The sequence below is a fragment of the Oncorhynchus kisutch genome, linkage group LG10 (genome assembly GCF_002021735.2).
Source record: "Oncorhynchus kisutch isolate 150728-3 linkage group LG10, Okis_V2, whole genome shotgun sequence".
Classification (NCBI taxonomy): Eukaryota; Metazoa; Chordata; class Actinopteri; order Salmoniformes; family Salmonidae; genus Oncorhynchus; species Oncorhynchus kisutch.
In genome coordinates this window covers 15,598,789-15,616,789 of record NC_034183.2, presented here as the reverse complement: position 1 = coordinate 15,616,789, position 18,001 = coordinate 15,598,789, and the positions used below count along the sequence as shown (strand labels likewise).

The 18,001-nt window shown below is 40.7% G+C and overlaps 1 protein-coding gene across 1 annotated transcript in view; it reads left to right on the top strand.

Annotated features, from left to right (window-relative positions):
* The first annotated feature begins 7,951 nt into the window (after window positions 1-7,951).
* Window positions 7,952-18,001, top strand: part of LOC109897816 (sodium- and chloride-dependent GABA transporter 2) — a 43,315-nt gene continuing 33,265 nt past the window's right edge. Inside the window, exons 1-4 of the mRNA XM_020492411.2 lie at window positions 7,952-8,087; window positions 15,465-15,665; window positions 17,000-17,134; window positions 17,820-17,960. Of these exons, the coding sequence (XP_020348000.1) occupies window positions 8,081-8,087; window positions 15,465-15,665; window positions 17,000-17,134; window positions 17,820-17,960 (484 nt within the window). The 5' untranslated portion in view covers window positions 7,952-8,080. The remainder of the gene's footprint in view (window positions 8,088-15,464; window positions 15,666-16,999; window positions 17,135-17,819; window positions 17,961-18,001) is intronic.

Below are 18,001 nucleotides of genomic sequence, written 5' to 3'. Positions count from 1 at the left end.
ATAGTCTGTTATGTCTATTGTTATAATAGTCTGTTATGTCTATTGTTATGATAGTCTACTATGTCTATTGTCATAATAGTCTGTTATGTCTATTGTTATAATAGTATGTTATGTCTATTGTTATAATAGTCTGTTATGTCTATTGTTATAATAGTCTGTTATGTCTATTGTTATAATAGTCTGTTATATCTATTGTTATAATAGTCTGTTATGTCTATTGTTATAATAGTCTGTTATATCTATTGTTATAATAGTCTGTTATTTCTATTGTTATGATAGTCTGTTATGTCTGTTGTTATAATAGTCTGTTATGTCTATTGTTATGATAGTCTGTTATGTCTGTTGTTATGATAGTCTGTTATGTCTATTGTTATGATAGTCTGTTATGTCTGTTGTTATGATAGTCTGCTATTATGATAGTCTGTTGTTATGATAGTCTGTTATGTCTATTGTTATGATCGTCTGTTATGTCTGTTGTTATGATAGTCGGTCATGTCTGTTGTTATAATAGTCTGTTATGTCTATTGTTATGATAGTCTGTTATGTCTGTTGTTATGATAGTCTGTTATGTCTGTTGTTATGATAGTCTGTTATGTCTATTGTTATGATAGTCTGTTATGTCTGTTGTTATGATAGTCGGTTATGTCTGTTGTTATAATAGTCTGTTATGTCTATTGTTATGATAGTATGTTATGTCTGTTGTTATAATAGTCTGTTATGTCTATTGTTATGATAGTCTGTTATGTCTGTTGTGATCGTCTGTTATGTCTGTTGTTATGATAGTCTGTTATGTCTGTTGTTATAATAGTCTGTTATGTCTATTGTTATGATAGTCTGTTATGTCTGTTGTTATGATAGTCGGTTATGTCTGTTGTTATAATAGTCTGTTATGTCTGTTGTTATAATAGTCTGTTATGTCTATTGTTATAATAGTCTGTTATGTCTATTGTTATGATAGTCTGTTATGTCTGTTGTTATAATAGTCTGTTATGTCAGTTGTTATGATAGTCTGTTATGTCTGTTGTTATGATAGTCTCTTATGTCTGTTGTTATGATAGTCTGTTATGTCTGTTGTTATGATAGTCTGTTATGTCTGTTGTTATGATAGTCTGTTATGTCTGTTGTTATGATAGTCGGTTATGTCTATTGTTATAATAGTCTGTTATGTCTATTGTTATGATAGTCTGTTATGTCTGTTGTTATGATAGTCTGTTATGTCTGTTGTTATGATAGTCTGTTATGTCTGTTGTTATAATAGTCTGTTATGTCTATTGTTATGATAGTCTCTTCAACACCATAGTACCCTCCAAGCTCGTCATCAAGCTCGAGACCCTGGGTCTCGACCCCGCCCTGTGCAACTGGGTACTGGACTTCCTGACGGGCGGCCCCCAGGTGGTGAGGGTAGGCAACAACATCTCCTCCCCGCTGATCCTCAACACTGGGGCCCCACAAGGGTGCGTTCTGAGCCCTCTCCTGTACTCCCTGTTCACCCACGACTGCGTGGCCACGCACGCCTCCAACTCAATCATCAAGTTTGCGGACGACACAACAGTGGTAGGCTTGATTACCAACAATGAGGAGACGGCCTAGAGGGAGGAGGTGAGGGCCCTCGGAGTGTGGTGTCAGGAAAATAACCTCACACTCAACGTCAACAAAACTAAGGAGATGATTGTGGACTTCAGGAAACAGCAGAGGGAACACCCCCCCATCCACATCGATGGAACAGTAGTGGAGAGGGTAGCAAGTTTTAAGTTCCTCGGCATACACATCACAGACAAACTGAATTGGTCCACTCACACAGACAGCATCGTGAGGAAGGCGCAGCAGCGCCTCTTCAACCTCAGGAGGCTGAAGAAATTTGGCTTGTCACCAAAAGCACTCACAAACTTCTACAGATGCACAATCGAGAGCATCCTGGCGGGCTGTATCACCGCCTGGTATGGCAACTGCACCGCCCTCAACCGTAAGGCTCTCCAGAGGGTAGTGAGGTCTGCACAACGCATCACCGGGGGCAAACTACCTGCCCTCCAGGACACCTACACCACCCGATGCTACAGGAAGGCCATAAAGATCATCAAGGACATCAACCACCCGAGCCACTGCCTGTTCACCCCGCTGTCATCCAGAAGGCGAGGTCAGTACAGGTGCATCAAAGCTGGGACCGAGAGACTGAAAAACAGCTTCTATCTCAAGGCCATCAGACTGTTAAACAGCCACCACTAACATTGAGTGGCTACTGCCAACATACTGTCAATGACACTGACTCTACTCCAGCCACTTTAATCATGGGAATTGATGGGAAATTATGTAAATATATCACTAGCCACTTTAAACAATGCTACCTTATATAATGTTACTTACCCTACATTATTCATCTCATATGCATACGTAGATACTGTACTCTATATCATCGACTGCATCCTTATGTAATACATGTATCACTAGCCACTTTAACTATGCCACTTGGTTTACATACTCATCTCATATGTATATACTGTACTCGATATCATCTACTGTATCTTGCCTATGCTGCTCTGTACCATCACTCATTCATATATCCTTATGTACATATTCTTTATCCCCTTACACTGTGTATAAGACAGTAGTTTTTTTTTTGGAATTGTTAGTTAGATTACTTGTTCGTTATTACTGCATTGTCGGAACTAGAAGCACAAGCATTTCGCTACACTCGCATTAACATCTGCTAACCATGTGTATGTGACAAATACATTTGATTTGATTTGATTTGTTATGTCCGTCGTTATGATAGTCTGTTATGTCTATTGTTATGATAGTCTATTATGTCTGTTGTTATGATAGTCTGTTATGTCTGTTGTTATAATAGTCTGTTATGTCTGTTGTTATGATAGTCGGTTATGTCTGTTGTTATAATAGTCTGTTATGTCTATTGTTATGATAGTCTGTTATGTCTATTGTTATGATAGTCTGTTGTTATGATAGTCTGTTGTTATAATAGTCTGTTATGTCTATTGTTATGATAGTCTGTTATGTCTGTTGTTATGATAGTCTGTTATGTCTGTTGTTATGATAGTCTGTTATGTCTATTGTTATGATCGTCTGTTATGTCTGTTGTTATGATAGTCGGTTATGTCTGTTGTTATAATAGTCTGTTATGTCTATTGTTATGATTGTCTGTTATGTCTGTTGTTATGATAGTCTGTAATGTCTATTGTTACGATAGTCTGTTATGTCTGTTGTTATGATAGTCGGTTATGTCTGTTGTTATAATAGTCTGTTATGTCTATTGTTATGATAGTCTGTTATGTCTGTAGTTATGATCGTCTGTTATGTCTGTTGTTATGATAGTCTGTTATGTCTGTTGTTATAATAGTCTGCTATGTCTATTGTTATGATAGTCTGTTATGTCTGTTGTTATGATAGTCGGTTATGTCTGTTGTTATGATAGTCGGTTATGTCTGTTGTTATGATAGTCGGTTATGTCTGTTGTTATAATAGTCTGTTATGTCTGTTGTTATAATAGTCTGTTATGTCTATTGTTATAATAGTCTGTTATGTCTATTGTTATAATAGTCTGTTATGTCTGTTGTTATAATAGTCTGTTATGTCTGTTGTTATAATAGTCTGTTATGTCTATTGTTATGATAGTCTGTTATGTCTGTTGTTATAATAGTCTGTTATGTCTGTTGTTATAATAGTCTGTTATGTCTATTGTTATAATAGTCTGTTATGTCTATTGTTATGATAGTCTGTTATGTCTGTTGTTATAATAGTCTGTTATGTCTGTTGTTATGATAGTCTGTTATGTCTGTTGTTATAATAGTCTGTTATGTCTGTTGTTATAATAGTCTGTTATGTCTGTTGTTATGATAGTCTGTTATGTCTGTTGCTATGATAGTCTGTTATGTCGGTTGTTATGATAGTCTGTTATGTCTGTTGTTATGATAGTCTGTTATGTCTGTTGTTACGATAGTCTGTTATGTCTATTGTTATGATAGTCTGTTATGTCTGTTATGATAGTCTGTTATGTCTGTTGTTATAATAGTATGTTATGTCTGTTGTTATAATAGTCTGTTATGTCTGTTGTTATAATAGTCTGTTATGTCTGTTGTTATATTAGTCTGTTATGTCTGTTGTTATGATAGTCTGTTACGTCTGTTGTTATGATAGTCTGTTATGTCTGTTGTTATAATAGTCTGTTATGTCTGTTGTTATGATAGTCTGTTATCTCTGTTGTTATGATAGTCTGTTATGTCTGTTGTTATAATAGTCTGTTATGTCTGTTGTTATGACAGTCTGTTATGTCTGTTGTTATGATAGTCTGTTATGTCTGTTGTTATGATAGTCTGTTATGTCTGTTGTTATAATAGTCTGTTATGTCTATTGTTATGATAGTCTGTTATGTCTGTTGTTATGATAGTCTGTTATGTCTGTTGTTATGATAGTCTGTTATGTCTGTTGTTTTAATAGTCTGTTATGTCTGTTGTTATGATAGTCTGTTATGTCTGTTGTTATGATAGTCTGTTATGTCTGTTGTTATGCTAGTCTGTTATGTCGGTTGTTATGATAGTCGGTTATGTCTGTTGTTATGATAGTCTGTTATGTCTGTTGTTATGATAGTCTGTTATGTCTGTTGTTATGATAGTCTGTTATGTCTGTTGTTATGATAGTCTGTTATGTCTGTTGTTATGATAGTCTGTTATGTCTGTTGTTATAATAGTCTATTATGTCTGTTGTTATAATAGTCTGTTATGTCTGATTTTGTTGTAGGTGAGATGAGGTGAATGTCAGTTCTTTCTCACTTGATTGATCAAAGGGATTTGGGTCGGATTCAATCAAATCTACCATAGCAATGTTTACGCAGTGTCTTTGTGTACAAAACAGCTGCCACCCACACCACGCACACTTTATTCTAAACACTGGAAGCACCTGTGAGAGGACTACTGCCTAGCCTCGCAAGCCGCCTGATCTCCCGAGCTTATACAACCCAAAACCACTTGGTTTCACAACAGAAAAATATATGTTTAATGACTATAACCACTCGTCTGAGTGCTGGTCTGCTTCTGCTCTCTTGACAACTTCTTATGGAATTGTCATGCTAAACATGTAACAATGAGTGACAAGGAGTTGGCAAGAAAGCAGAAAGAGACTGGCACTCAGGGCAGGCTACATAACCACTAGCTTAACCGTTACCAATCAATGTGTAACTGACACTCTGACTAAGCTATAGAACCCTCAAACTCAACTCTTGACCTCAAAGCCAGTTCCTCTGCATTCTTTCATTGTTCCCCTCTAATTAGGGACTGATTTAGACTGGGTGCAATTAACTATCACGTAGAACAGAGAACCAGCAGGCTGCAGACCTTGTCGGGCAGGGTTTCCCAAACTAGGGATGTGGGGTCGCCTGGTTTGAAAATGGGGTTGCGAGAGAAAATGCGCGCTTCGTTCATAGAACTGGGGTTAGGTCAGTAACCTCCGCTAGACATGGTTGTTATAAACAGAGCGCAGTTTTTGTTTTCTTCCTTCAAATGTGGATCTTTTCAATGGTTAAAGCTAAAAAATATTATGACCCCATCACTGAAAGATAAGACTCTGTTTCCCTCTACTATGCCAACAATCCATTGGAACCTATTGGGCAAGACCAGGCACTAAATCAAACTGGGGGAAAAGATTAGCAAAGATTCACTATATATGCATAATCATGACCTCTTGGTGCAACAAACTAGTTAAATTAAGATAAAGCAGGGCTCTATGGGAATCCTTCTGAGCAAACCTTCCAACTGTGTCTCACAGTCAGACTACAGATCAGGCCTAAACTGCCTTCCTTCACGACAGGAGACCTGGAGCCGCATGCTTAAACCTCCTAATGAACAGCATGGTTGTTATGAACAGGACAGGCTGATTGTAACAAGGAAAGACAGGGCAGCGTCTTCAGCCTGGCGGACAGACACAGAGTCCCAAATAGCACCCTATTCCCTATATAGTGCCAAATAGCACCCTATTCCCTAGTACCAAATAGCACCCTATTCTCTATATAGTGCACCACTTTTGACCAGAGCCCTGTGTGCCCTCGTCAAAAGTAGTGCACTGCATAGGGAATACGGTGTAATTTTGAGACTCCAATCAGCGACCTGTGGCAGTACAGTGAAGAACAGCAGGAAACTAACTAAAATGGGGGAGGATGAAGGGAAATACAATTCATTGTTGTTGGACCGTTTTTTACTCTTTATGTTGTTTTAGACCGGTGGAAATCATCAAGTGTGGCAATTATTTTGGACAAGGACTTGGGCCATTTTTTAAAGAATGGAATGTGTGGGCAATTAATGAAGCTTTCCTTGTAAACAGGACTGAACTATGATGACCTGAAGCAGTTGTTTTTGCTTTGATTTTGCAAATCTAGGCCTGACACTGTCTTGAGTCCCTTTATCATGTGTAAGTCGACCTTCAAAACATATTATACGACCTGATCATGTGCACTTGAGGAAGTGGATGGATTATGTTGATATCATGGTCATTCTATATTTGATAGATCTGGGCATACCTATGGTTTGAAGGCGGGTAAGCGTAGGACATGAAACCACCTTGTCCAACCGACAATGCTCTCAATTGTACCTGTAGATGTATCCTGTTTAGATTATTAGGTCCTTGTATAGGGAGTCATGGTGACACAGCATACAGTTTAATGATAAGAGGAACGATCCAATGTCAAGCTACTACAAGGAGCATGCTTTAGGATAACTCTGCCAAAGGTTACAATTACTGATGAAACGCCATCCCATCCATTTGGCAGAAAAATGTGGTGTTGGGTAACACAATTTCATTGACAACAGTATTGGTTATGTTAGTTAAAGGTCAATGCTGTCTTCTGTAAAGCTCTATAGGGCTGTCTACTGGTCATTATCTCCACTGAGGATCTGTTGCAAATCATTTACAATGCACAGGACCTCTATGCCTACAGTATGAACTAGATGCAGTTTGGTGGTGGAAGGGTTGAGCTACCCCCCCCCCCCCCATACAATGTAAAGCACTGGGAGTAATCGTTAGCATAATTAAAGATGTAGATTATAAATGTAGTCAAATCTATTATGCAGATAGGTCATTTGTTGATTTCACATGGGGTTAATTCCTGGAAAGCTAGATAGTTATCTGGCAAAGCCAAGCTGTATCTCTAATTTACGGTCGCTCCAAAACCCTGAATACAAGTACAACTAAGTCAAACAACTGCAGGTTGAGGGAAAGCAAACTTCTGTCTTTGACTAGAATACTAATACAATTTGAAAAAGAAAATGGAGGGAGGGAGAAACAAAATGCCCTCACCCCAAAAGAACCTGCAAGGCAGAAAATGCCAGAACACGTCAACCCCAGAAAAGGCCTCTGGATTGTTAAGGCCCACAACCTTCAAACAAATGCCCTGAACTGGGCCACTCTAGCGGTGGGAAAATGTTGTGAATGGGGTGCTGGGCCTGTGAGGAAGGGATCCGGTCTATTTTCCGGGGGATGAATCGGGGATGTGTTTGGGAGCAGGGGCTTCACTAAGCAGGAGTGATGTTTTAATTATAATCAGTCAGTGCAGACAGCTTAGAAATCTCACTTGACTGGAGGAATATATGATGGGGTTGGATGGGGCTCTTTGGGGTGCGACGGTGTGTGTGTGTGTGCCTGCATGCCTGTGTGTGTCAGTCTCTAATGTATTTAGGGAGATCTATAAGGCTGAACACAATATTGAACCCAGTCCCACCTCCCCCTCCCACTATAGACCGAGAGAGAGACCCTGGGAGAATGTGTGTTTCCAAGGTTATGCAATCGACCAACCACACAGAGAAGGCACAGACCTCTAGTGTGCTGCATTGAGTGTGTGTGTGTGTGTGTGTGGGGGGTGGAAGAGGGGGGGATGTGTGTGGGAGTTTCTGAATGGAACTAGAGGAAGGGGGGCTAGAAGAGGGTGCAGAGAAAAGTTGACGAGAAGCTCATTGAAGGCTGAACTAAAGTTTGGAGTTACAGAGATCCCCGCCCCTCCATGCACATTATATAGTGCAACCTGGACACCAACAGGCCAATATCTGGCTAACCATTCAAACCATAAGGCTGTCTTTACATCACTATGAAAGGTGAGTACGCACTGGGTGAAAAAAATATGCTTACTTTTCCATGCATCTGTACTGGTGAAATCATCATACACAATTACAGTGGCATATTTCCTGCTTCATTTTAGGTTGGCATGAGTTTGCACTCTTCTAAAAATAACTTTTTGTTGAATGGTTAAGTTTGATGAATATTCAGTGAGTATTGTTGAATCCTAGATGTTGGCTCTGCGCCATGCTTGGTTTGTCTTTATGAAGATATCCCATCTGGCCTGACGATGCTTCCTTATTGAGACATATGGGGACCCATTATTTGGCACTTTTTTGATTGTGTAATAATGAAAACTGTCACTGAGGTTAGGAATAGTCTAGATGTTGATCTATTGAGAGGAGCTAATGTCCATGGATCTTATCCAGTCTTTATGACATGCAAGTCATGGATATACTTTAAGAAGGTTGACAAGTCATGGATATACTTTAAGAAGGTTGACAAGTCATGGATATACTTTAAGAAGGTTGACAAGTCATGGATATACTTTAAGAAGGTTGACAAGTCATGGATATACTTTAAGAAGGTAAGGTTGACAAGTCGTCTGTTGTTGACAACCTTTGGTGATGAGGTCCATAATCACTCTGTTGACAGGTTGCTTAACAAACGTGTGTAGATTCAGTTGGATCGATACAAATGCATTGAACATCTAAACCAATTTAAATGCAATGTGTTACTGTATCATTAGAAACAATACCAACTGCCCTGGTTAACCTTGGCTAATGAATAACATAAGAATCATGCATGACTTGCCTTGCCCTTTTGTCTTTAGAGTTAAATGTATAGTGGTTTGGGTTATGTTCCATTTGTTTATGCACCCTACATGAGGAGCTGTTATGTCACCCTACATAAGGAGCTGTTATGTCACCCTACATAAGGAGATGTTATGTCACCCTACATAAGGAGATGTTATGTCACCCTACATAAGGAGATGTTATGTCACCCTACATAAGGATCTGTTATGATACCCTCTATAAGGAGCTGTTATGTCACCGTACATAAGGAGCTGTTATGTCACCGTACATAAGGAGCTGTTATGTCACCGTACATAAGGAGCTGTTATAGCACCATACATAAGGAGCTGTTATGTTACATTTTATACACCATTTATATAGTATGACACCAGCTTTTAGATGATTTGTTATGGATCCATGCCATGCTTGTGTAGGCGTTTGTGCTATATAAAACATTTATAAGTTATAGTTAGTTTGAAGTGGGACCATCCCCTCAACTCCATTATGCAATTACAAAATAATTACTAAACTACTGTAGTATGTAAGTCCATGTTAATGCAATATTGTTGCTAGAGTTACTGAATCAATTCTAAACATGAATACAGTGAGATCATCCATGTGTTACCATGATAGATGCAGCCAGAGCCACAGGAGAAGTCATTCCTACTTTATGTTGGCTATACTTAGCTGATGCAGGTGTCTGGATAATGGGACCGGTCTAGAATATTCTTGTTTTTTCAGCTTTTTTTGTTTTGTTAAACGTGGCCCTACAGTAGCAACCCAGCAGATCTGATCCTGTGGTGGAAATCAATGTCATTGTTTACATTTTCACTGGGAGTTTTCACTCAGTTGTGTCCTTAACTCATCCAGGACCTTGTGCCTTGTACATTCTGACCACAATCAGTATGATGGGTTTTCACCCAGTTGTGTCCTTAACTCATCCAGGACCTTGTGCCTTGTACATTCTGACCACAATCAGTATGATGGGTTTTCACCCAGTTGTGTCCTTAACTCATCCAGGACCTTGTGCCTTGTACATTCTGACCACAATCAGTATGATGGGTTTTCACCCAGTTGTGTCCTTAACTCATCCAGGACCTTGTGCCTTGTACATTCTGACCACAATCAGTATGATGGGTTTTCACCCAGTTGTGTCCTTAACTCATCCAGGACCTTGTGCCTTGCACATTCTGACCACAATCAGTATGATGGGTTTTCACCCAGATCCAAGTGTTGACTTGACTTATCTCAGACAAACAAAGAGACTCAGATATTGGAGAATTTAAACATGTACGTACAGTATCACACTCAGTGTTAATGTAAACATAATTTCAGACAGATGTGTTGAATCATTTGATCAGAGATGTTAATTTATCTAACATTTTTATAATTTCGTAACGTGTTTGGTAATGGGTTGCATCAAATCGAATACACCTGCCAGGCAATCTGAAAGTGCTTCATTCTTCTAGTATGTTGGAATATGTCAGGTAACTGTGATCATGCTTTGCATTTTTCACTGTACTGACGTTGACAGTTAACGTTTGCATTAACCTGATGTTTGGAGACCTTACAGTGTCATCTGTCAGCGTGTCTAGAACTGATTGACCACTTAAATCGTTTGTCTTGCCCATTCACCCTCTGAATGGCACACATACACAATCCATGTCTCAATATTCTCAAGGCTTAAAAATCCTTCTTTGACCTGCCACCTCCCCTTCATCTACACTGATTGTTCCCAATGTGTTGTACACACAGTGTTTTTAATGCAGTCATAGCATTGCCTCTGTGCATCTGCATTAAGAGATGTCCTAACATAATAATACTCAGTCAATCAGTTCTAGACACGCTGACAGATGACACTGTAAGGTCTCCAAACATCAGGTTAATGCAAACGTTAACTGTCAACGTCAGTACAGTGGAAAATGCAAAGCATGATCACAGTTACCTGACATATTCCAACATACTAGAAGAATGAAGCACTTTCAGATTGCTGAACGGGGAATGATTGTAGGTGCAAGGCGGACAGGTTTGAGTGTGTCAAGAACTGCAAAGCTGTTGGGTTTTTCACGCTCGACAGTTTCCCTTGTGTGTCAAGAATGGTCCACCACCCAAAGAACATCCAACTAACTTGATACAATTGTGGGAAGCATTGGAGTCAACATGGGCCAGCATCCTTGTGGAATGCTTTCGACACCTTGTAGAATTCATGCCCTGATGAATTGAGGCTGTTCTGAGCGAAAAAGAGGGTGCAACTCAATATTAGGAAGGTGTTCCTAATGTTTTGTACACTCAATGTATATCAGTTGGTGGTTCAAACCACCTAAAACCAATTTAGGGTTAAATTATGTTAATACGAGCTAGAGCAGGATCTCACCACTGGTGGGTGTGATGACATACTGTAACATCCTCAGACAAGTTTATGAACATCTAGTTCCAAAATTCAAATACTTTTCTGTTTTGTGTGTCAACGGAACGTATCGTACGGAGCTTTGGTGCATACCTGTGCCCCCTAGGCAAACACTGGGATGAAAATAGGTTTGTTATAAATAATGGTGATTCAGGTTGGAAGTTGCAGTCTAAATCCTCTGACTATCTTTGTATGATGCCAAGAATCATAATCACTTATATTCACAACAGCCATGATTATTTCACAATGTCATGAAGCAAATCTTATGGAGAACATTTCCCAAGATGGCAGTGTAGGTGAAAAAGATCTGAGGTCCACCATCAATCCACACCTGCAGTAGGAACAGCACGTGATTTAACAGACATGAACACACACGCATTCAAACCCACACATAGATTCTCACACATAGGAACACAACATGAACACAAACATATATGTGCACAGTCAAATAATAACCCCTGGGTTTTCTGGGAAAAGAGTAGAAATTGTGATATCCCCTGACCATCTGTACATTTTTAAAACAAGAAAATTCTGCCGTCTGGTTTGCTTAATATAAGGAATTTGAAAGTATTTATACTTTTACTTGTGATGCTTAAGTATACTTTATCAATTAAATTTACTTTTGACACTGAAATTGGTTTAAAACCAAATACCGAAACTTTTGCTCAAGTAGTATTTTACTGGGGGACATTCACTTTTACTTGAGTCATTTTCTATTAAGGTATCTTTACTTTTACTCAAGTATGACAACTGGGTACTTTTTCCACCACTGGTAGTCAGAAATAGTGATATCCAGTATTCAGACAGAAAGAGTGATATCCATTAGGCTGACAGAAAGAGTGATATCTAGTAGTTAGACAGAAAGAGTAGAAAGAGTGATACCCAGAAGGCTGCCAGTAAGAGTGATATCCAGTAGGCTGACAGAAAGAGTGATATCCAGTAGGCTGACAGAAAGAGTGATATCCAGTAGGCTGACAGAAAGGGTGATATCCAGTAGGCTGACAGAAAGAGTGATACCCAGTAGGCTGACAGAAAGAGTGATATCCAGTAGGCTGACAGAAAGAGTGATATCCAGTAGGCTGACAGAAAGAGGGATATCCAGTAGGCTGACAGAAAGAGTGATACCCAGTAGGCTGACAGAGAGATTAATATCCAGAAGGCTGACAGAGTGATATCCAGTAGGCTGACAGAAAGAGTGATATCCAGTAGGCTGACAGAGAGATTAATATCCAGAAGGCTGACAGAGTGATATCCAGTAGGCTGACAGAAAGAGTGATATCCAGTAGGCTGACAGAAAGAGTGATACCCAGTAGGCTGACAGAGAGAGTGATATCCAGTAGGCTGACAGAAAGAGTGATATCCAGTAGGCTGACAGAAAGAGTGATATCCAGTAGGCTGAAAGAGTGATATCCAGTAGGCTGACAGAGTGATATCCAGTAGGCTGACAGAAAGAGTGATATCCAGTAGGCTGACGGAAAGAGTGATATCCAGAAGGCTGACAGAGTGATATCCAGTAGGCTGACAGAAAGAGTGATATCCAGAAGGCTGAAAGAGTGATATCCAGTAGGCTGACAGAGTGATATCCAGTAGGCTGACAGAAAGAGTGATATCCAGTAGGCTGACAGAAAGAGTGATATCCAGTAGGCTGACAGAGTGATATCCAGTAGGCTGACAGAAAGAGTGATATCCAGAAGGCTGACAGAAAGAGTGATATCCAGAAGGCTGACAGAAAGAGTGATATCCAGAAGGCTGACAGAAAGAGTGATATCCAGTAGGCTGACATAGAGAGTGAAATCCAGTAGGCTGACAGAAAGAGTGATATCCAGTAGAATGACAGAGAGAGTGAAATCCAGTAGGCTGACAGAAAGAGTGATACCCATAGGCTGACAGAAAAAGTGATATCCAGTAGGCTGACAGAAAGAGTGATACCCAGTAGGCTGACAGAAAGAGTGATATCCAGTAGGCTGACAGAAAGAGTGATATCCAGTAGGCTGACAGAGAGAGTGATATCCAGTAGGCTGACAGAAAGAGTGATATCCAGTAGAATGACAGAGAGAGTAATATCCAGTAGAATGACAGAGAGAGTGATATCCAGTAGGCTACCCACTGTAGTCAGTCAGTGAGTCTGTTGAAGTGCAGTCTTTTATGAGAGAGGTGAATGCTGGCCCAGTGACTTGGCTTGAGACTTTATGAGAGAGGTGAATGCTGGCCCAGTGGCTTTGCGTGAGGCTTTATGAGAGAGGGGAATGCTTGGCTTGAGGCTTGGCATGCTCAGTTCTCCTCAGTCTTGGCCTTCATTTCAGACAGCCCCCTAGCTTCTGTATAAACACCTATCTGCAAAGCAGCTGTCCTGTTACTAGAAATGAGGCAAATATTTATTCTCACCTAGTAAAAAAAATCATTGGGGCCTGCGTCCCTGGACTGGAGTCTGGAGAGGTCTCAGTGTGGAGGAATTTGGCTTGTGGGTCACGCTGCTCCCGTGGCCCATACTGAGCCTGTGAAAAACCAAGGTAAAGTGTGATCAGGCTCCCTGGCAGCCTGGAGATCTCCTCTCTATGCCATCCCAGCAGCACAAAGAAGCCCCTTGCCAATAAGAGGCTCCAGTCCTTTATGATGCCAAGCCTTCATTCCCACCAAATACCTTCTGAAAACAAGGGGCTCTATTTTTACCGCTGGCCACAATTTGGCCCAGGCTCAGAAGATGTTGGCTCATCTCTCCCCTCCACCCCATCCACCCTGCCCTGCTCTGCCAGTGATAGGCTGAGCTAAGAGCACATTCCCAAGCTTATGGCACAGCGGGGTTGCCATCTCTCCTATTGTTGCAGACCTAAATTCAAGTCTCTCTGCCGAGAAAACAGCCATCTTATTAGACCCAGGAGAGCCAGGTCAGAATGGCCCTGGTGTTTTGGGTTAAGGGGGGGAGGACTCTTGGAACAGTCCTCTCCCGCAGGCCGAACATTAATTTGTTTTGTTTGATCTGTGACAGGAGGGGCTACTGGACTAACCAAGTTGAGAGAGGGAGACAGGGGGGTCAGAGAGAGATAGAGTGAGGGAGAGAGAGAGCGAGAGGGAAGAAGAGAGAAAGGGAGAGAGGGAGTGAAAGAGAAAGAAACAGAGAGGGAGAGGGAGGGGAGGGTGATGAGAGGCCTTGTTAATGAGATATGACAGGAGTGAGCACGGTCAGTGAGCTGTCTGTTTCCTCTTTCAGCATCACTGGACCTAAACACCGTCCGGCCATGAGTTGTGAAGCTCAAAGAAGCCGTCACGTAAGACCCAATTTTCAGTGACTGGACCCCTTCTAGACAGGGAGGGACAGAGTGTACAAAACATTAAGAACACCTTCCTAATATTGAGTTGCACAGGGATGCTGGCCCATGTTGACTCCAATGCTTCCCACAGTTGTGTCAAGTTGGCTGCATGTTCTTTGGATGTTGGACCATTCTTGATACACACAGGAAACTGTTGAGTGTGAAAAACCCAACAGCGTTGCAGTTCTTGACACACTCAAACCAGTGCACCTTGCACCTACTTCCATATCCCGTTCAGACACTTACATCTTTTGTCTTGCCCATTAACCCTCTGAATGGCAAACATACACAATCCATGTCTCAATATTCTGTCTCAAGGCTTAAAAATGATTCTTTAACTTGTCTCCTCCCCTTCATCTACACTGATTGAAGTGGATTTAACAAGTGACATCAATAAGGGATCATAGCTTTCACCTGGATTCACCTGGTCAGTCAATGTCATTTAAAGAGTAGGTGTTATTAATGTTTTGTCAATGTTTGACTCTTTCTTGCTTGCGGTAAATTGTGTGTGAGAACTACAGAATGTCTTGAAATTCTTCCTTCTCTCACACCTCTTGCTACTTGACCTTTGTTCCAAACACTCAAAGGGGATATATGCACAACTGAAGGGCCCCTATAACCCCCATGTCCTCGAGGCTTGCACTCCTCCCATTGTTCATTTCCAGGAGATAGTCCCTAGGGACTGTAAAGCAGTGTTTGCTTTAAGATGAGCCAGTTGATCTGGGAGTGGTGTGATAAAGGTATACAGATACTACAGGAGAAACCCCTTCCCTGCTCTATACCACCACACAGTAAATACAAGACTGTAGGCTGTGGGGTTAGCCTATATAATTATGTAAGGTAGTGTTACTCTCGCTCCTAGTGTCTCACCTCTCCTCCACTCACTCTAATGTGTTGCTTCTTCAGGCGACATGGAGAGCCTGCCCAAGATGGACCCCTCCAATGACCACAGTCGGCCCCTGGACATTGTGCCACAGAGCGATGAGAAGATGAAGGAAAGGGGTCAGTGGGGAAACAAGGTGGAGTTTGTCCTGTCTGTCGCCGGGGAGATCATAGGACTGGGAAATGTGTGGCGCTTCCCTTACCTGTGCTACAAGAACGGAGGCGGTAGGTGTTAACCTTTTACTGCATTGGGCTAAATCTAGGTCACTCAGAGTGTTTCTTGGTAGTCTTAAACACATATATTTTGAAACAAAAGTATATACACCTCACACACATGGTTATGGGCTAAAAGAAAAGAAGACACATGTACCATGTCAGATATAGAGTTGAAATGTATTCGATGTTGAGTTTGCATCCTAATATGACACTTTATATAAATCACTGAAGACTGAAATATAACAAAACCGTTTCACATAGTAAGACCAGATTTTTGGCCGTTTAAAAAATATATATTTTTTAATAATGTAATTATGAAAAATATTAATATCATTCCACCCATGAGGCCACTAGGTAATTTGAGTGCAGGGAAGGGATACCATCACAGTGCTCAATGACAACATGTCACATCCTTTTGTTCATATCGGTTCATAATTGTCCTTCAGTACTATTGATCAGGACAGCTGTGACTGATGTCATATCCATATCATTAAAGAAATGTAAGTTTACCTACTATATTACCTTTAACTGACCCAAAGCCTGTTGTTATGAACTTAAATGGCACTGGAGCCTTTGAGTGCATTGTGTTTTAATGCTAGAAACAGTTATGAAGGGCTTCTGTGCCGCCTGCCAAGCCCAGACACATAAAACATATTAATCATGCAGTACAACAGTAGCAAACAACACACTCCTGTTTGGAATGTATTATATCCCACAATATTATGGAGGTACCAATTAAAACCAGCTTTTCAGAATGACAGGGTTGATGTCTTTTAAAGGTAGTTCTGGGTTTCTTAAACTTCATTGTTTTTATATCTGTAGAACTTTAGGGTGAAGATAATGTATCATTTTATCAGAAAACAATAATTGATGTATTATGTCTAACCCCCATTTCTCATATCTTGGTAAAATGTTATCGTAATAGCATTGTAACAGCAAGCTCGCCATTGTCCAAATGATTTACATTATTATACAAATGACAGTAATTTGATCAACATTGTCAAATCATTTGGAAAATAAATCAACTTAATACACACAGTTCACAAAGTTACTCCTCATTCTTCTGGAGAATGTTCTCCAAATGGGGGTCTTCCGTTCACCATTAATTGTAACGGAAGTTGTGCTGCAAGATCTGTGGAAACGTGGGATGCTGACTTTAAAACTGGCCAAATCAAGGCATAGCATTTTAGAGTACCTTTAGGACATCCAACCTTGAAATGTTGCCTCAAAAAGCATCATCCTTGTTGATTGCATATGTCATCTGACCTCATATCAAAATGGTGTTCTAGTGCTCGAGTCGACACCTTGATAACTTCTCTCCTCTCCCCTTCTCCTCCCAACAGGTGCTTTCTTCATCCCCTACCTGATCTTCCTCTTCACGTGTGGGATCCCAGTATTCTTCCTGGAGACAGCTCTAGGACAGTACACCAGCGAGGGAGGTGTCACCTGTTGGAGGAAGATCACTCCACTGTTTGAAGGTGATCCTCCACTAATGTCTACGGTCTATGAAGCAATGCCTTTCTTCACGGATTTGCTCATTTGGATGTTCCTGTGAAACTACTGGCTTTTTGGTTATATTACAGTTACAAAACATTTTGTCAGAACTATATTTTGTTTAATGTGCACTGCATTTGAATGTGTTTCAAGGACAGGATTAAAGGGAAAAATCCGCTCAAAAACGATCACGTTGCTTCTTGAAAGGGCAAAACATTTTGGGACTATATCAACAGTGGACTAATTATAAAAAATAACAAAATATAGTTTTTTTGTGGATTTTACCTCTATCTACAGCCATGTCTACTACTTGTATGCATAACGGAATTGAATAAGAGAGACATTTTGAGAACTTTTTGCTTAGTGCGTGTGTGTTTGTGCATGCTTGTCTGCCAGTATGTAGTAGGAGGGGGTTGATGTAACGGTTGGCATGCCTCTGACACTGGCACACTATCAAGTATCCAACGCTTTCATCATTCAATTGGCCCCTAATAAGGACAATATAACTGTAGACATTCACACAGGAGCCAGAGAGGCTACCGGATGGGAAATGGTGGAGTCGGCAATGTGAATGAAGACATGGTTTTCATGCGTGTTGTTGTATTCAACATTGAAAGGCATTGTCATAGCCAACCACAATGCTCCACTTGTCCTTGGTTCCCGCTGCAGGAGTGGGCTATGCCACACAAGTCATCGTGGCTCTGTTGAACTTCTATTACATCATCGTCCTGGCCTGGGCCATCTTCTACCTGTCCTACTCCTTCACCTGGGACCTGCCCTGGGCCTCCTGCAACAACACATGGAACACAGGTCAGAGATCCACCATAGGCTCAGTGGACGTTTTCCTTATT